General features: G+C 47.0%; 2 protein-coding genes across 2 annotated transcripts; both read left to right on the top strand.

The window, feature by feature from the left end:
• Positions 1 to 210: 210 nt before the first annotated feature.
• LOC142994743 (recombining binding protein suppressor of hairless-like) lies at positions 211 to 6,746 on the top strand. Its single transcript, XM_076145577.1, has 11 exons — positions 211 to 455; positions 1,384 to 1,422; positions 1,583 to 1,678; positions 1,763 to 1,928; positions 2,204 to 2,378; positions 2,485 to 2,622; positions 2,715 to 2,827; positions 2,944 to 3,084; positions 3,759 to 3,914; positions 4,001 to 4,104; positions 4,306 to 6,746. The coding sequence occupies exons 1-11, from the start codon at positions 436 to 438 to the stop codon at positions 4,649 to 4,651; spliced, it is 1,494 nt and encodes a 497-aa protein (XP_076001692.1). The 5' UTR covers positions 211 to 435; the 3' UTR covers positions 4,652 to 6,746.
• Positions 6,747 to 10,817: 4,071 nt separating this feature from the next.
• Positions 10,818 to 17,340, top strand: LOC142994742 (uncharacterized). The gene is made up of 11 exons (XM_076145575.1): positions 10,818 to 10,940; positions 12,065 to 12,176; positions 12,272 to 12,383; positions 12,488 to 12,603; positions 12,925 to 13,102; positions 13,195 to 13,372; positions 13,503 to 13,664; positions 13,870 to 13,970; positions 14,055 to 14,299; positions 14,499 to 14,685; positions 14,814 to 17,340. Exons 1-11 carry the CDS (start codon positions 10,818 to 10,820, stop codon positions 16,273 to 16,275), a joined length of 2,976 nt encoding a protein of 991 aa, XP_076001690.1. The 3' UTR covers positions 16,276 to 17,340.
• Positions 17,341 to 18,577: the final 1,237 nt, after the last annotated feature.

Below are 18,577 nucleotides of genomic sequence, written 5' to 3'. Positions count from 1 at the left end.
CCTGTTGCCCCTCAGTGTGATTAGGTGTAGTTGTTGCTCAAGAAGGCGTGGGAATCCAGTTACAGCGTCTTCGCCTTGTGAGAAAAAAGCCCTCGGTTTGTCAGGCTGCGGCTTGGTCTCGCGATACCTCGGGCACCTCTCCGTTTGTGTCTATTGTGAGAGTTTTCCCGCTCTCGCGCGACTTTGTAACTTTCCCACGCCTGTTGTTGTGGCGGCTGCCCTTTGCCTGTCGGCCCCTCTCCCCCCCTCTTCTCACCCCTGTGCCCCGTCACACCTCCCCCTGTCTCCCCCCTCTTTCTCCCCCTCTCTCTCTCTCTCTCTCCCCTCTTCTCCTTCCAGTCTGCCGCTTGTGTTGTGCCGAGGGCTCCGCTGCGGGGCCCGGGGGGGAGGGATCTCGCGATTGTTGCACTTTTTCGGGGGAGAGTTATTTGGAAGATGGCGCCCGTTGTTACGGGGTAAGTGTTGAAATTCCGAGCATAAATGTTGTTTAAAAGTTAAACTCGGTCCCTTTAGGGAGCCGTTGCCACTTTGCGCGCAGTTTCTGAGTGAAAGTCGCGGTTTGTCGCCTTCTTTCTCCTTCGTTCCCACACTGGGCTTCTTCTCTGTGGCTCAATGTTGGGCCACTTCTGCATAACTATTCTTCGTTTCAAACTATTCCTAACACTTCTCTGCCTTTTTTCACTAACAATCGCCAGATACTAACCCATCGTTTTTGGGTAACTTGTTTAAAACCAGCCGACAGTTTTAACTTGGGGCGTAAATCTTTTCTCTCTTTACACTTTTGCTCTGAGAAAGTTGATCAGAGCAGCAAACTAACACGTTTTCAGGCTGGACTCAGTCTAAAGTCACAGCAGAGCGGAAAGTTCCCACCATCAAATCAAACGCTTGCATTCTTTCTTCCTCCTTACTAGACAGAAAACAATCAGATAATGTTTGTTGACATTTAGTCAGAAAGATGTTGATTCAGCTCAGTGGCTCTTATATAAGACGTCATTGTCTTTAAAGGTGTTTTCCAATATTGAGCCCAGCTTATAAACGAAGGGCGGCAGAATATAAGAAACGCACAATAGAATGGAATCTTACATAACAACGCCACTAAGTAAGGCCACAACAATTGCCATGGAGTCTAATCAACACCTGTGTGACACGGTGTCAACAAAGAGAGAGCATCAGCTAAACACAGACAGGTGTTAAAGCCCAGGTGTGTCTAATAAAGTGTGTGTGTGTGTATCAAATCTGATTGACAGCAGAGGTGAAACATTTTCGCTGTCCTGCCCTCCTTGTTTCCCTCCTCTTTGGCTCCAGTTGTATTGTTGTATTGTTTCTCATCACTGAATCCACGTGTGCACCATTTTTTGCACACTTAATGTTTTTGTTTTGCAGGAAGTTTGGCGAGCGACCTCAGCCTCAACGCTTGACAAGGTAGGAGAACCGAAGCCAGCTCGCCATTTAAAGCCCCCCTCCCCTCTCCTCAATGCAAACGTGCACCGCGTCGGTGCGAAAGGAAAACAGCTTCATCAAAGTAGAACAATGCATTCTGTGCTGTCAACACGCTCCCCCCCTTGTGTTTCCCCTCTTTCAGGGAAGCCATGAGGAATTATATGAAGGAGAAAGACGATCAGACGGTGCTCATACTGCACGCTAAAGTCGCGCAAAAGTCATACGGCAACGAGAAAAGGTCTGCGTGTGCTTCGATTCTGTCTTTGCGATGCAGTTTTAGAGCCTGGACTGTGTTCATCCAACTCTTCTCCTCTCCATTAAGGTTCTTCTGTCCTCCGCCGTGTGTGTATCTGATGGGCAGCGGCTGGCGTAAGAAGTTAGAGACGATGGAAAAGGAGGGTTGTACAGAGCAGGAGGCCCAGCCGTGTGCTTTCATTGGCATCGGCAACAGTGAGCAGGAGATGCAGCAGCTCAATCTGGAGGGGAAGGTATGCAAGTCAGCGTCCATCAGAAGATCATAACCCAATACTTTGCGTCCTTCCGATGGCGTGTAAAGCTCTTCCCCGCAGCTGACGCACCAAAATAACCCGCCGCTTCCCTTTTTGCTCAACCATCTCACCCAGTAGCTGATGTTATTGAATGTTCTCACACATTCTCTCGCGTCTGATAAACTTTCTCTCAGGCTGTGTGTATGTGTGTGTGTCATGAGAGGGAAGTGAAAGAAAGCCCAAACCTCTGACCTGTGTGTTTCTTCCCTCTCCAGCACTTCTGCACGGCTAAGACGCTGTATATCAGCGACTCGGACAAGCGGAAGCACTTCATGCTGTCGGTGAAGATGCTGTACGGCAACAGCGCAAACATCGGCGTCTTCCTCAGCAAGAGGATCAAGGTCATCTCCAAGCCCTCCAAGAAGAAACAGTCCCTCAAGAACGCTGACCGTGAGTGGCGGCCGTCACATTGGCATTAGATTCGTACAGCGGTGACATTCATTCCCTCTCCCTCTCCTTGTCCGTCTCTCTCTGTGTCCGTCTCTCCCCTTCCCAGTGTGCATTGCGTCGGGGACGAAGGTGGCTTTGTTTAACCGCCTGAGGTCCCAGACGGTCAGCACCAGGTATCTTCACGTGGAGGGGGGGAACTTTCACGCCAGCTCCCAACAGTGGGGCGCCTTCGTCATCCACCTCCGTGAGTCGCCGTCGCTTTATCACATTCCAATCCCTCTTTCCTTCTGGACGGATTAGAAATGGGCTTAATCCATGTCGCTCCTTTCCTTCCAGTGGATGATGAAGAGTCCGAAGGGGAGGAGTTTGCTGTGAGAGACGGCTACATCCACTACGGCCAGACGGTCAAACTGGTCTGTTCTGTAACTGGCATGGCCCTGCCCAGACTGGTGTGTTTGCTGTGTCACTTTGTGTGTGTGTGATTACTGGTGTTCTTCTGTGCATGTGTTAACTATACACGTGCATATGTATGTATTGGTGATGTGTGTGTGTGTGTGTGTTTCAGGTCATCCGTAAAGTGGACAAGCAGGCGGCGCTGATGGATGCGGACGACCCGGTGTCTCAGCTCCACAAGTGCGCCTTCTACCTGAAAGACACGGACAGGATGTACCTCTGCCTCTCACAGGAGAGGATCATCCAGTTCCAGGTGCGGTAAAAACACAAACCACCTACCTACCTACCTACCTACCACATACTACCACCAACTACCACAAACAAACGCACCGCCTGGTCAAATAATCTCTCTTCCTCGGGACGTCACTTCAGCTTGACCTTCAGTCGTCCTCTTGCAGACAGCAGCAGCTCACACACACCCAAGAGAACTCTGTGTGGGTCCTTTCCTCAGATGTTTCATGATTTAGATCATTTAGTTTCGCTTCACGCTTTGTTTTGTGTAGGCGAGTGTTTCTTTCTTGAGCTGGGTAAATAAAAACATTAGGGTAAAAAGCTATAAAGTAAATATATAATAAAGTAGAGAGCTTTAAATCCCAGGTGGGCCGTGAGCTTCGCTGCTGACAGAAAGGGCTGATGCTGTTGATTATAGGGTCCATCGCACATGTGGACGTGTGGTCTGAACCCTTCCTCTGGGCCGTGACTAGTTCTTGAGAATCAGTAATCGAGCCAATTACTGAACCTACCTTTTTAGATACGTTCCTTAATTCTGACTGATTCTCTGACTGACCTCAAATGACCTTTAGGAAGCTTTCTAACGTCTGGGCTTTCTTCACATTTGCCTCAGTGTCTGTGTGTGTGTGTGTGTGTATGAGCGCCTGCCCTGTGTTTTTCCCCTCATTAGCTGTTTCTCTCTGCTCTGCTCTCCAGGCCACGGCGTGTTCCAAAGAGACTAACAAGGAGATCGTTAACGACGGCGCCTCCTGGACCATCATTAGCACCGACAAGGCCGAGTACACCTTCTACGAGGGCATGGGCCCCGTCCCCACGCCCGTCACACCCGTGCCTGTGGTGGAGAGTCTACAGGTGCACACATTAGGCTCTTCATCACTGCTTTGTCTCGGTGTTTATCGTGGTTCTGTAGTAACGCGTTGTTGCCCGTCTCTCTCAAGTTGAACGGCGGAGGAGACGTGGCGATGCTGGAACTGACGGGACACAACTTCAACCCCAACCTCAGAGTCTGGTTTGGAGACGTGGAGGCTGACACCATGTACAGGTGTGTGTGTGTGTGTGTGTGTGTGTGTGTGTGTGTGTGTGTGTGTGTGTGTGTGTGTGTGTGTGTGTGTGTGTGTGTGTGTGTGTGTGTGTGTGTGTGTGTGTGTGTGTGTGTGTGTGTGTGTGTGTGTGTGTGTGTGTGTGTGTGTGTGTGTGTGTGTGGTGGCTCATGTAAATCTCATCTAACCCGTCCGCCCGTCAGATGCGGAGAGAGCGTCCTGTGCGTGGTGCCCGACATTTCCGCCTTCAGGGAGGGGTGGCGGTGGGTGAGGCAGCCGGTGCAGGTGCCCGTCTCCCTGGTCCGCAATGACGGCATCATCTACGCCACGGCCCTGACCTTCACCTACACCCCCGAGCCGGGGCCGCGCCCCCACTGCAGCGCCGCCGGGGCCATCCTGCGCTCGCACAGCGCGTCCTCCTCGTCGCCGGCCTCCTCCTCGTCGCCGTCCTCCTCGTCCTCCCTGGGCGGGCTGGTGGACAGCCACGGCCCGTACGGCATGAGCGACTCGGCGAGCAGCATGTCGTCGGCCATGTCGGTGCTGTCATAGTAATGGTTGAGTTGCCCGTGTGTGTTTGGGGTGTTTGGTGCTGTAAGGGACCGACTGAGAGGGACCCTGTGAAGCAGCGAGCGCACCATCGGGAACTCTTCGTCACAGAGCAGGTGTGTGTGTGTGTGTGTTAATGATGCAGAGAGGAAGGAGAGGACAGACTCTGGGGATCCGACGCCGCTCTTCAGCTCCCTCTTGTGGACTCCTGTGGAAACTGCAAGAAAATAGATTCAACAGCAACATCCAAGATCTTCATCCTCTGGCACACACACTCACAGGAACCGCACGTCTAGAAAGCATTGTGTTGTCGCGTGCGTGTGTGTGTGGGTTTGGAAGGTAATTCCACTATCCTTACTTTCTACCAAGGTTTGTCTTTTTACTGTTGTGCGAAAGGCAAAACTGTTTTAAGTGTAACATAGTTTTTACAGACCAAGGAATATTATTATATTATTTTATTCATATTATATTTTATAAGCGTTTGCTGAGGTACATTTTCAGTTTTGTTTTTGTTTTTTTTGTATGATCCGGCATAGCAAGTTCACTTTTGTTACCAAATAGAGTTTGTCGCGTTCTTTGCCTCCCATTTGAGTTTGAAGTGCGAACGTAACGGTTAAAGTGGAAATGGCAAGCGGTTTGTCTCAAAGGTTCACGCTGGGCCTCCTCTGCTCGTCTCCTCTGCTCGCCCCCTTGATTCCTCCTCCATATTACGAGGGAGAACGACGGGACGGGACTTTGGTTTTTAAGGGGGCCCCCTCAGACCATTGAGACCTCCCCCGTATCTGTGCCTGTGGCTACTTGTTTAGCTGGCTTTAGAAGTCTTTCATTACTTTGTTAAATCATTGTGTTGATGAGTGTCATGTCTGCCTGAGAAGCGAATACGTAAGATGATCAGATCAGTGTGTTCAGGGAGACCAAGGCTGTTTTTGTACCAGAACTACTTAAACTCAAATCTACCACCGGCCCCCGTCTGACCCTGCAGCCTCATACTGTCTGTTTTCCTTTTTTTGACACTAAAAACTATATTTTCTCTGTATATGTTAAAGAAGAAGTCTCTCTGGAGTCGTATGGGGCCTTAGATCTCCTCCCTTGAGTTTGGGTTGTTGTGTTGGAAGAAGCTTTAACGCCGTCTCTCCGCCGCGTAGCTCTGCGACGTCGCGGCTCAACCTCTTCCCCGCCAAACCAAGCGTCGTAGCTCGGCCTAGACAAGAAATCGAACTGCACGTCGTGTGGAAGCACTCGCGCAAACGTGCTACACTGGTAACCAAGCACGCTAGGTCCGAGCACTCGCGTCCTCGCTTCAGCTTCAATCCCGTTCAGTCAGACGAATAACACGTCATGTAAATAGAATAGAACCTCTCGAACCGAGTAACTAAACTAGCCAGGAATGAGGCCTTAAAAACCACTACCTACGCGAGCTAGCTAGCAAGCGCCGCGAGCCGCGTAGCACGTTTCATCTTAGAAATGAAAGCACTGATTAAACGTAACAGGTTAGCCAGCAAAACTGCCAATCAGAAACTAAACACTTCTCTTCTTCGTTGTTAGCACATAGCTCCTCTGACGCGCTACATCGCCGCCCCGCCCCCTGGCCTGTGTAGCATTGGTGCTGTAACACATTGAAAGGGTTTGTTACCTTGGTTACGGGGATGGCGCACAGTTTCACACTTTGTATATTAACAGTTGTTTTTTTTTAAGTAACAGTCATAAGCTGCAGAAGTAACACAGGCGCACCGTGTTAAGAATTGGTATCATGATGTGTGATAGGGATTCTGTGTTCTGTGTGTTGATGGGATGGACGTCTGTGTGTTACATCGGGTGGACAGTTTTTTTGGTCAGTCGCCACGTCAACGCCGCCGTTTCAGACGCCTACAAAGCCTGGCGTGCTCCGTGGTCGAGTTGACCCCAGAAACAAGCGTAACGCCGCGTCGCCATCCAGGAAGCTTTACAAGCACATTTGTTGCTCCTGTGTGTGTGTGTGTGTTCGTTCCAGTGTCCTCCATCATGTCTGTCTCCCTATTAATCCTGCACAGTAGCCCATCTGTCCGCCAGTGTTCTTCAGTGAAAGGTCATTCATTAAACATTTTACGTTGGCTCATAATCGCTGTGTCTCAGTTGATTTTCTACACGATGATGCTTTTTTGAACAGAACTTCATAACTTCACTTTTCTCCTGCTGCTGTGTGTTTAAGACTCATCATTCTCAGCAATGAGCAAAGCTGGACACAAACTCATCAAAGACACATTCAGTGTTTACTTTATCACCCCACAAAGATCCTTATGGGACATTTGTGTCTCACACGTGCTCCACAGGCGAGGGGTCAAAAACCGCCCCTCTATTTTTAACCTGGGCAGGATGGCTGGAATGAAACCTGATACTTTGTTGCTGTGTGTGTGTGTGTGTGTGTGTGTGTGTGGCATCGAGCTCTGTTGTAACCTTCATCGTCTTAGCATTTCTACAAATACTTGTTCGAATGTGTTTTGCAAGTGTGTGAACTTAGCCACACACACACACACATGAGTCAGATATAGACATCAGAGCCACTAACAGGTGAACAAACACTCAAGGCTCAAGGATCTGTGAACACGAATTCAACTGTCAGACCCACAAACACACACCGGGCCGTGACACCACACACACAGCGTGGGACGTGTGGTCTTCATAGTCTCTGTCTTAAAGGGTCTCCGAGGTCTGACAGACCCTGAATGGAGCTGATCACTCACATATGAGAGAGAGAGGGAGAGGGAGAGAAGGTGTGTGTGTGTGTTTTGAGGGGGGTGGGGGAGAGGCAGAGGGAAGGGGGGAGAGAGAGGGGGGCTCATTTCCGCTCCCTCCTCAGTTCAGTAGGTGGTGACAGCCGGAAGTGGATCAGGGCCCGGAGCTGACTGATCCTCTACAGAAGCCGACAGGTGGCGCAGACTGCACCCGAGCCGCACACGGGGAACCGAGGAGCTCTCAAGCAGGATTCAGGACTCTGTTCACCTCAACAGAGCGTCTCCCCACAGAGCGCCTCTCTACAGAGTGCCTCTCTACAGAGCGTCTCCCCACAGAGCGTCTCTCCACAGAGCGCCGCTCCACAGAGCGTCTCTCCCCTCACAGCGTCTCTGTTGTCGAAGCTGGATGTTCCTCGGATGATGGCTCGTCCTGTCCTCTCCATTGGCCCCCCTCTGGATCTATATCCGGCCTATAATGAACTCTAACCTGCCTGGGATCGCAGCATCTTTTCACTTTACGCACTTTACGCACTTTTTTTCCCGAGAAACTTGGAGCAGCTTTGGACATTTTACGCACACACTTCGCGTCTCTCGGGAACTCTCAAAACATTGCCAACTTCTGGAACCGTCTGCGTCTTCTAAAGTCACGTTACGCGGCCTCGTCTCGTGAATCAGTGGGAGGCTATCGTATCTCTCCGCACCCTTAATAGCCGCACGGATCGCTTAACACTTAGACACTTGCGCCTTCGCTGAACGTGGATCAGTGTCGCTCCGTTTCCATCTTTTTTTTTCTGTTGTGGGTTTATTCTGGAGTCTCGGTTCTGTGTACCGTCCATCATGCTGCCCCTCTCCCCCGTCCTGCTCCTCCTCTACCCCGCTGCGCTCTTCGTGGCCGCGCAGGGCGTCGGGGACTTGCACGGCTTCGCCTTCCCCGGGGGGAGCGCAGCCTTCGACCCAACAGGTATGAGTATGAACGACGGGAAGGAACGTCTTGTTGTGTTTGTGTGATTCTGCAGGGATTTGTTGTTGTGTTGTGTTTGTTTTGACCTGGAGTCTCAGTCCTGCACCTGCTGCTCTCTATGAAGAAGCCCACCCGGGACTCCAGCTGCTTCATCTTCACCTGCACAAGATGTCTAAACCGGGTCAAATGCGGAGGTCCTGCGGGGACACTGATAACACACACGCACATACACACACGCACACACACACTGTTCAGAGGCCTTTGCATACCCCGGATGATACGTGAGAGCCCATCTGAGTGCGACACTGTTGAGAAATGCAGGTTTCATCAGCAACCAGTGTGTGTTTGCTCTAAGCTCGTTGGCGTCACACTGTAAATCACCCGGATGAAAGAGTCTGACTGTTATACTTTGCAAAGTTCAGTTTATATGAATATGTGTCTTCTTTAGGATAGAGATCATTTCAAAAAACAAATAACACAAATATTTTTCATTTCATTCATTTTAGACAATCCTCAACATATCAGTAACAACTTTGCATATTATAACTGATATCTGCTTAGATTGAATGGATTTATGAAATCAACAAAGGAACGACATCATTGATTCTATTTTTTTCCAGTATCTGATTAGAATAATTCAGTATTTTAAGTGTAACTTACTACATTCACACAGCACTGATGCAGCATGGTGCTGATCAAAAGGGGTAAACAAGTTGTAGTAGTGTGTGTGTGTGTCTGTCAAGTTAGTAAAGTAAACAAGCCAAAACAATCATAAACTAAACTAAAGACATTTCACACAGACGGCACTTTAAGATTCAAACTCTCCTTGCTACAGCTGATTGAATAGACGTATAGATTGGATGCGTGGACCGAACCAAATTTAAAGGGAAGAGGGACGATTTGGAAATTTCAAAGTTTTAATGAATATTGAATGAGTTGAGGGTTTGTTATTCTAATTGTGAAAACTTTGCATTGCATTATTTAATCAACAGCATGTATTACATTTATCCATGTATTACATTTATCCATGTGTCCTACTCACTCCAGATGTGAGCCCCTAACGTCAGCCTTCACGTCTCCACCTACAGCCCTGGGTCGGCCCATCCATTCTCTCAGAGGCCAGAATTATGACAAGAAAAGTCCCATTTGTTGCCTTGATGTTTTTCAGAACTCTCTCAGAAGTCTTAGCTTTGTATTCGAGGGGCATATACTGTATATATTTATATATTTATATCTATATATCCTCAGAATCTTGACCTTATCCTCAGAAGTCTGACTTGGATCACCAATGTCTGTTTTGGTCAGAAGTCTGTCTCGGGGGCTTTGTGGCTTGTGAGGCGACTCGTGTTACTTGAGCTGGGCTCTGATAGAGGGATCTAACCAGTTGACCTTTGACCCCCAAACCTCGAGCCCCTTGCGGCACAGACGGTTTAGTCACAGAGAGGGAAACGGGTTCTGACTCACTAGATGGTGTTGAAGTAGACTGACAGTGGAATGATGGTAAACTCTGAGTCATCTGCTCATATCTGAGCATTCCCAGATATGTTTATACTTATGATACAGGGATTTAACTCTCTATCTCAGTCTTATTGTGGTTTGTTGTTTCAGCTGCTTTATGACAGGAGGTTTGACTCAGCGTCCTTGTTTACGCAACCTTCCCTTCTCCGCACTATGTAACGCAATGGTTTTTCCACTTTGTGACGCCATAATTATCTCGTATTGTGTTTATGGTTTGAGTGAGTCATACACACATCCGTACAGGCATTTACACAAATAGCAACATGACAGTAAAAAGACTGTATTATTATTCACACTTTAAACAAACAGGTTGAAGTTCTTCCTTATACAAAGTTATTCTTAGGCGTTTTTGTTCTTCATGTAGAGATGCAGGATGAAGAACAGTCCTGTTTACAGCACACTGTGCTGTACACTGTACTGAACAGCACAGTGTGTGATGTCATCAAAGCAGCTAAGACTCACAGCTGTGTAATGTGCTGGACTGAAAATCAAACATTTACTCTTTGCCCTAATCAATTAAGTTCAAGTACCCTAATCAGTGTGTGTACCGCTTTAGAGCTAAATAATTAAAATTGACTTTGATTCAGATTTTGTCCACCTAATATTAAAAAAGGACACAGATGGATGCAACAGATTTTGTGATTGTTGATTTTGATTATTGGTTGATTTCATATTTTCCTTCAGAATAAGAAATAATTTTAAGATAATAAATGTGAAATCACTGCATATATATTAAGCGCCTAATTACCGGCAGAACATATTATTTTAAAATCTCTATCCGGACGTGTGTGTGTGTGCTGTAAGGACGAAAAGCAGGGAAGGGAACATCCACACTTAATATAGTTGACATTTAAGAAGTAATATAATATCACTTTTCATGACGCTTCTGATAGAACAGGTAAAGGTTAAGTTACTCAAAAGGTCCGCCGAGTGAAAAGTTGATTATTCTAATATGATTGCCTTCTGCTCAGACCCGTGCATGGTGGTGTCGCCTCCCTGCATGAGCGAGGCCGATCGCTTCAGCCTGGAGGCCCTGCGGAGCATCCACCAGGTGATGGATGACGACCAGGATGGGGGGATAGAGGTGGAGGAGAGTGTGGAGGTAAGAAACATGGCTGCGGGTGAGAGTGTGTGTGTGTGTGTGTTTGCGTGTGCTGGAGAGGGGAAATGAGTAAAACAACAGGTGTGCTGGCCCGGCGGTAGAGTCAAATGTTACTGCGAGGGTATAATTTAGTTTCTGGCTGGATGACAGGATGACAGGATTGGTTTGCACTAACAGAATAACACTGATGACCTTCAGAGTTGTACGTTGGGAGTATAACTCTTCTTAATGCGACCTTTTATTCCTCTGCCAGGCCGTTTTCCCCTCATTAGTTATACAGACGACTTGAAAAGTGTGTGTGTGGCCTCATGATTGATAATGCATCACAATAATTGCATCTACCAGGCAAGCTGAATGTCCCTCTGTGTTTCGGCTCCATGAAATGCATAAAATGAAAAAATATGAGCAGGAAACATTACAAAGAGGCCAAACGTGTCTGAGCGTGCACGAGGAGCCAAAAGTGATATAGCTGTTATTGACGACCATTCAGTCCAGTAAAAAAGCCATTAGTAAGAACCTGCGTGCATCCCAGTTTATTTATATGCCATTAAAGTGTTTATGTGTGTGTGTGAGGCAAAGTTGTCTTAAGGTACAAATCAGTGTTTTGTCTGTAGAGTCTGTGAGTCTCCGGCCGTATGTGTCATCGATAGTAAACGCAGATTTTAAAGAATGCCTCTGCCCTCCAGAATGTAGTTCAGGGATACATAATCCCGCAGCTCGGGTTGCCGTTGCCATAGAGACCTCATGGGAGGGGCCCAGACTCTTCAGACCAAGATTCCTCCAGCCATCACATGAAACCTCCGTTTACAGCCAAGGACACATTCCAAGACAACACATACACACACACACACGCATGCACACGCACACACACGCATGCACGCACTGACACTAAGGTTTGCAACACACACTCTTGCTTTTACATCCATTCTAAATAAATACATTCTCACTGCCGCCGCTCCTTATTTCTAGATTGAAACGGCAGCCAATTTATTTTGGACAGTGTGCTGCAGTGTGTGCTCCGATAATGTTATGTGCTTGTGACCTCGACTTTTCTCTTTCCACTTCGGAAACTAAGTGGCTCTGCTGTGTATAGGCCTCTGAGTCTCCATTTGCCTCCTCTGCAGTTCATCATTGAGGACATGAAGCAACAACAAACCAACAAACACAGCCACCTGCACAGAGAAGATCAACACATCACAGTAGAGGAGCTGTGGAGGGGATGGAAGTCATCTGAAGGTGTGTACTACATGTGTGTGTGCGTGTGTGTGAGACTCCAATTGTGTGGCTCTTGTCTCACTTTGTCCTCCTCCTCCTTTGTCTCCATTTCTCAGTGCATAATTGGACCCAAGATGATGTCCTCCGCTGGTTGAAGGAGTTTGTGGAGCTGCCACAGTATCAGAAGAACTTCAAAGACTTCAAGGTCAATGGAAACACACTCCCCAGGTGAGAAAACCATCAGGGAATCCCCAGGTGGAAAGCAGGAATCAAGAATTCTACGTAATCAAACTGGGTTCAAACGCAGCACGGTTGACCTCATCTGTATGCAGGATTGCAGCCAATGAGCCTTCATTCCTGAGTGGTCATCTGAGGGTACAGGACCAGAGGGATAAACAGAAGCTCAACATCAAAGCTCTGGACGTGGTGCTGTTTGGGCCACCTACACGTAAGAACAATTGATGTCACCCTCATTTATCTCTTCCTGCTCTCCCCTCGCTCTCCTTTCATCCTGCCGTTCTTTCATCCTCACACCTGCCAGCTCCCATCCTGTAATTTCACAAACCCACACAGATACAAGGCAACACTTTTGGACTTTAATCACACTTTAATATAATGTCACTGCAAATGTTCTCTTGAAGTAAAAGAATATTTTATGTTGACGGATGCTCAAAGAAATTGTAGAGTTAAGAGACCAAAACTATCCGGGGAAGCACATTTGTTACTGGACCCATTTGATGAAACATGTATATTATTTTCTACCTTCCAGGTCCTCCGCATAACTACATGAAGGACCTGCTGCTCATTGTGTCGATAGTGATGGGAGTAGGAGGCTGCTGGTTTGCACGGGTCCAGAACAAAGCCAGCAAGGTGCACATAGGCAAGATGATGAAAGATCTGGAGAGTCTGCAGAGCGCTGAACAGAGTCTCTTTGACCTCCAGGAACAGTGAGTGCACAGTTCATTTCAAGTGTCTAGCTGCCTGCTTAACATTCATGGATCTATGTTTTTGGAACTAGAACTATTCTTTATTTCCTCAGACTGGAACGAGCCCAGGAGGAGAAACGTAACGTGGCTGAGGAGAAGCACCACCTGGAGGAGAAGATGAGGGATGAGATCATGGGGGCGCAGGAGGAGGCTTACCGTCTGCAGGAGCTGAGGCAGGGGGCCGTCAGCGAACTCAGCCGCCTCCGATACGCAGAGGAGGAGTTGGAGCAGGTAGGTCCATACCTCCTCCAAGCTGCTTAGTTTGTTTTTGCAATAGAAAATGTTTTCAAAGGTTTAATCTCTATCAAACCCCAACTACAACCTCAGCTCTCTGTGATCAGACTGACGCTCCTGTCTGCAGGTCCGTGGAGCACTGAAGCAGGCGGAGAATGACATGCAGGCCAGCTGGTCGGCCTCAGAGGCCCTGCAGCAGTGGATGCAGCTGACGCACGAGGTGGAGGTCCAGTACTTCAGCGTCAAGAGGCATAGTGCAGAGCTGCAGCTCACCACCGCCAAGGAAGAGGTGTGAGGCAGAGAAAAAACAGATGTGTTACGCCTAATGTGAAATTAAAATGTTTTTTTCATTTAATTTCTTACTAGTCTAAGTGTAAAAACAGTTTCTTCACATTTCTGGAACGTTTATCAAATCAAAAAGGAGATTTAGATAATGCTTCTCCTGCTTAGAGCCTACTGACTTACCAACAAAACACACTTGGCTTGATCTCCAGGCAGAAAAAATAAAGAAGAAGAGGAGTTCTGTGCTGGGGACTCTTCATGTGGCTCACAGTTCTTCTCTGGACCAGGTTGATCACAAGATCCTGGAGGCCAAGTGAGTCACATCAATGAATGTGCAGGGTTTATGTGTGTTAGTTCTGGTCGATGTACCACACCAACACATCTGTGTGTCCTAAAGGAACTCCCTGTCGGATGTGACGGCCTGTCTACGAGAGCGCCTCCATCGCTGGCAGCACATGGAACGTCTCTGTGGCTTCCCCATCATCAGAAACGTCGGCCTGGCGGCGCTGACCGCTCAGCTCTACAGCGACTCACTTGGGTCTCGAGCCCCTCAGCCGCCCTGTTCATGCCACAGCCCCCTCCATGGCTCTATAGAGGATCTGATAGAAGAGGGTTCATCTACAATTTTAACACAGATGTCAGGTCAGTGACAAGAATGAGGAGTTTGATTTTGGGTCATACTGAGGAATCATCATCATCATTATGAATGAATCTGGCAAAATACAACAGTTGAAGGTGTAATTTGCAGTATAGTGAGCACATGCTTGAGAAAACTGATCTGCTGGTAGAATGAGTGCAAACATACTGACAGATGCTAACAGCCTTTGATCTCCCTCTGCAGGCCCACCGATGAAGCGCTCTCCTCGCACTCGGGGCTCAACCATATGTCGATCTCGTCGCCCTGCAGTCATGGCTCCGCACCCGCCCACCATGATCTCCGCAGACCCCGACCTTCTCATCCCCGCCCGGGCTCCGTACCCCTGCTATGAGGAGGAGGAAAGGCATTTCCCACCTTCCCTAAAGAAACAGTACGTCTTTTAATATGTCTGCCAATATGTTTGCTCAAATTTGCCAAATAAACTGTGATTCTTGCTGCTTTAATGAAGCCTGTGTTGACCTTTGTTTATTCCTTCCTTTCTCCTTTTTGTCATAACAGAGACTCCCAAGAGAAGTTCTCAGACTCAGAGAATATGCTTCCACCTCCTCATAGCAAACTGTATCCTGGCCCCATCACTGTCGACGCCTCCTCTCGAAAGCACTATCGCGACGACTCCGATCTGCTGGCAGACGGCTCCATCAGAAAGACTTCCAGCAAAGAAGGAGAGGTTGAATCTCCAGTTCGCAAATTCTCTGTAGAAGAACTCGAAGCTTCTTTTGATGTTGCCAACAGGAGGACGGTGAAAGAAAAAGCGTTGGATCCTTCAATGGAAGCCCCGTCTGTGAAGATGGCCAAAGAGGACCCTTTGATGGACGCCGCCTCAAGGAAGACAGCAAGAGCCAGAAGTGATGTTTCAGTGGATTCTGCAGGTAGAAAGGTGGAGCCGGATGCATCAGCAGAACATCCAGCAAGGAAAGTAGAGAGAGATACGATGGGAGTTTTGATCGACACCACTTCAAGGAATCTGTATAGGGACCGAGGTGATTTATCACTGGACACCACAGGCAAAAAGTTTCTCTGGAATGATTTAGAGGCAGCAACTGATGTGGCAAGAAGGAAGATATCAAGAGACATGATGGGGGTTTCAATGGACAGCATCTCGAGAAAGACGATACGTGAAGAGCCCGAGCTTCAGTTTGACACGGTGTCCAGAAAGATGTCTCTGGATGCAGACTTGAGAAAGGCAGCTTGGGAAAAAGGGGAACTTGAGTCTAACATGTGTGCAATGCCAAGGGAGAAAATAGTTGAGGCAGCCGCAACACCACCAAGAAAGTTACCCCGAGGTGAACTGGAGTACGGTGCAGATGTCCTCTCCTCCAGGAAAATTGATGCGGGGGTTGAGACGTCATCGTGCAGAGCGACAGACAAACAAGAGTTTGGTCCTGCAACCAGCAGGAGAATATTCAGAGATGACCTGGAGATGCCTGCTGGATCTCTCAGAAGGAGAATCCCAAGAGATTACATTGACACTTGCATAGACACACCCACGGGAAAAATCTCCTGGGACAGAGTTGATGTTACCATGGAAACACCTAAACAAAGGATATTGAGGGAAGAGTTGGCTGCATCTGAGTTAAGTTCCTCTTTGGGTCGGATTGGACAGCCAGACCTCACGGCGTCCTCCCTGGGGCCGTGGAGACAGTCGGCTGAGTTTTATTCCATGGATCGAATGAGCCAGCTCGTGTACGACGGAATCCTGGAGAAGTCCTGTAGACCACCGAGCCTCTCCGTCTCCACGCCCAACTTGCCCCAGAGCAGCCTGCTGGGCGAGGCGGAGCCGCTGCTGCCGCCACCGAGGCACCACCACGCTGTCCCGTCTCCCCTAACAACACCCGAGAGCGGAGATGAGAAGTACAAGGAAAAAGAGAAGAGCAAGAAGTCCTTGAAGCTGAAGAACCTCTTTAAAAAGAAACATGAGCCAAATCCAGAGAAGCCTCAGAGCGGCCTGCAGAAACTTTGACAATAACTCAGCTTTGCTTTGTTTCTCTTTCCTTTTGTGGAATGGTAAATGTCTGTAGGATGAGAACTTCACAGAAGAGACCTGGACTTTTATCAGGATTGCGGAATCTGGCATTGCATTGAAATTCCAGTAAATGCAGACTTATATTTGACTATGATATTAATTGGATTGATTTTCAAAAAGCAGTGGAGTGTGTGGAATGATTTATCAGATGAATTTAAGGTGATCAATATGAAAAGGAAAGAAGAGTTTGCTATTTTTATATGACATTTTATATCTGAGCAGAATGTTATTATGATGTCTTATTCAGTCCTGTGGTTGATGCCATATAAGTAGAGTTTTGATAACTTGGATTATGGTTGAAGGAATTGATAATGTTTAAATATGTGTAATGTTTCTCTTCTGTATAACAGAAGTAAACCTTAAACTGCTCTGACAAAAATATGATTTCATTTAATTGAAGATGTTTTGGTTTTGATTTGCCAAATGTTATAATGCTCATGAACATTGTGCTTGGTAAATGTTTTATTAGTTCTTTGGGAGTAGATACGATTCAGAACGAGTGCATTTAAATGCATCATTTAATCGTTTGAATTGTTTTGAAGGATGTATTTTTCACTTGTTGTTTACAGCTTTAGTAGTTTATTTCAGAAGTGAAGTGATTTCATTCAGAAATGTAGCTATTGATTTATTTTGAAATTGTTCATTGAAAATGGGTTTGGTTGTATCGTATTGATTTCTTTGACTCTCAGCGTCTTTAAAGATTTCTGTGAAAAGAAATAGAAGTTGTTTTACTTTGCACTGAATTACATGAGCGTAAAATTATGCAAGATATTACCCCGATCATGTGTTCACAGCTGATGCTAACTTTGGGGCATTTTGTGTTGTTTTACAAGGAAACCAAATGAACCATTTCACTGAAAGCACAGATGTTCCTGAGATCCTCAAATATGTATCCATGGCTGTTGCCCAGGCACAGATTGGAAATAATATTTAAGCTTAGGGAGTCATGTGACCTTATCTTCATTTGTTTGTTTTAGACCAGCTTATATATTGATCCAGCAATTTCAGGAAATTGGAATAATGATGTCACTGTGTGATTAAGTTTGTCTTTGAAATGAGGTTTAACATTTTTGTTGGCATTTTGGTGCATTTCTTGAGTGCTCCACTAGAGGCCAGTAGAGCTTCATTCAGTAGTAGTTGGACAGTAAGACATTCTTTGCTTTGTTAACTCGAGCAAAAGCAGAGGCTGCATCTGTATGTTTGACCTTTTCTAATTTAATCATGTAGTTAATTCGTAACATGTGATTTCAGCATATTTGACAAATAATCTTTACTAATCAAATTAACCAGCAGAAATACGCAAAAGAATAAAGGAAGACTTTTTCAAATAAATAACCCACTTCTCCTGATTCAGGCCTGGAGGCGAAGAAGAATCATCAGAGTTCTGAGGAGAACAGGAACTCAATGACTCATCCACGTCACACAGCCAACAGTCAAGATTTAGATCTGCATGAGTATGAATAATGCTGAGGGCATTCTGACGCATTCATGCCAAAAGGTCAAAAGTGCTCACACAGAAAAACAAAATTGATGAAATACACTTATTGGCAAAAGGAAAGTTTCATGGCTTGTGTTCAGAGTTTGTCTGCTCAGTTAATATTTGTTTTCGAATACCAAAGGCAGCGACAGAGAAACTCAGAAAGTGAGTTGGATGAACTGACAGTAAGAGGTGAAATATTTCAAAATTTACAGACTAAGGACAACAAATTCACATCTGCACTCAGTTAAGGATCAGGGGCTCCACAGGGCACTTATGTAGCCAGGTGTGACCTGAAGTTGTAACACAGACTCATTAGTCCATGCAGGGATTGACGATCTTTAGCATATGGCACCCACTGTGCTTCTTACCAGACATACAAATATAATATCTATCATATCTGGAGTAATCTTGTGCATGACACGACGCACTGCACACTGGAACACTGTAAGCAGACTGCATGGGGTCAAACATCTCTCTTGAGCGCGTGCAGAAACCTTGTGGTTACTGAGCTGACCTAAAATAAGAAGCATTCACACTTACATCCTGTACCTGTGGTTGCTGCAGAGCTGCCAACGGCCTGCCATGGGCTCTATGAATGCACTTTACCCTTTACTACCCGACGGCTCATCAGATTGTGGAGCTTGACTGTAAAGTATGCACTTTCACAAAGGTATAAATGTTCAGTGGAACTGCCAGGCGTCTGTGCTGTCCTGTGACGTGTTAACTTGACCTCTTTATGGATATGGGGAGGGCTATATT

The sequence above is a fragment of the Genypterus blacodes genome, unplaced genomic scaffold, assembly GCF_046128005.1.
Source record: "Genypterus blacodes isolate CSIRO-AG114 ecotype Tasmania unplaced genomic scaffold, CSIRO-AGI_Gbla_v1 ptg000030l_1, whole genome shotgun sequence".
NCBI lineage: Eukaryota > Metazoa > Chordata > Actinopteri > Ophidiiformes > Ophidiidae > Genypterus > Genypterus blacodes.
This window is presented reverse-complemented; position numbering and strand designations above follow the sequence as displayed.

What these genes read in the sequence shown, in the direction of transcription:
- LOC142994742 (XM_076145575.1), top strand. Translation starts at nt 10,818, where the DNA reads ATGGTGGTGTCGCCTCCCTGCATGAGCGAGGCCGATCGCTTCAGCCTG. An exon ending in CAGAGGAGGAGTTGGAGCAG is followed by an intron (nt 13,373 to 13,502) that starts GTAGGTCCATAC and finishes TCCTGTCTGCAG; the next exon opens with GTCCGTGGAGCACTGAAGCA. An exon ending in TCACCACCGCCAAGGAAGAG is followed by an intron (nt 13,665 to 13,869) that starts GTGTGAGGCAGA and finishes CTTGATCTCCAG; the next exon opens with GCAGAAAAAATAAAGAAGAA.
- LOC142994743 (XM_076145577.1), top strand. Translation starts at nt 436, where the DNA reads ATGGCGCCCGTTGTTACGGG. An exon ending in ATGGCGCCCGTTGTTACGGG is followed by an intron (nt 456 to 1,383) that starts GTAAGTGTTGAA and finishes TTTGTTTTGCAG; the next exon opens with GAAGTTTGGCGAGCGACCTC. An exon ending in GCATGGCCCTGCCCAGACTG is followed by an intron (nt 2,828 to 2,943) that starts GTGTGTTTGCTG and finishes TGTGTGTTTCAG; the next exon opens with GTCATCCGTAAAGTGGACAA.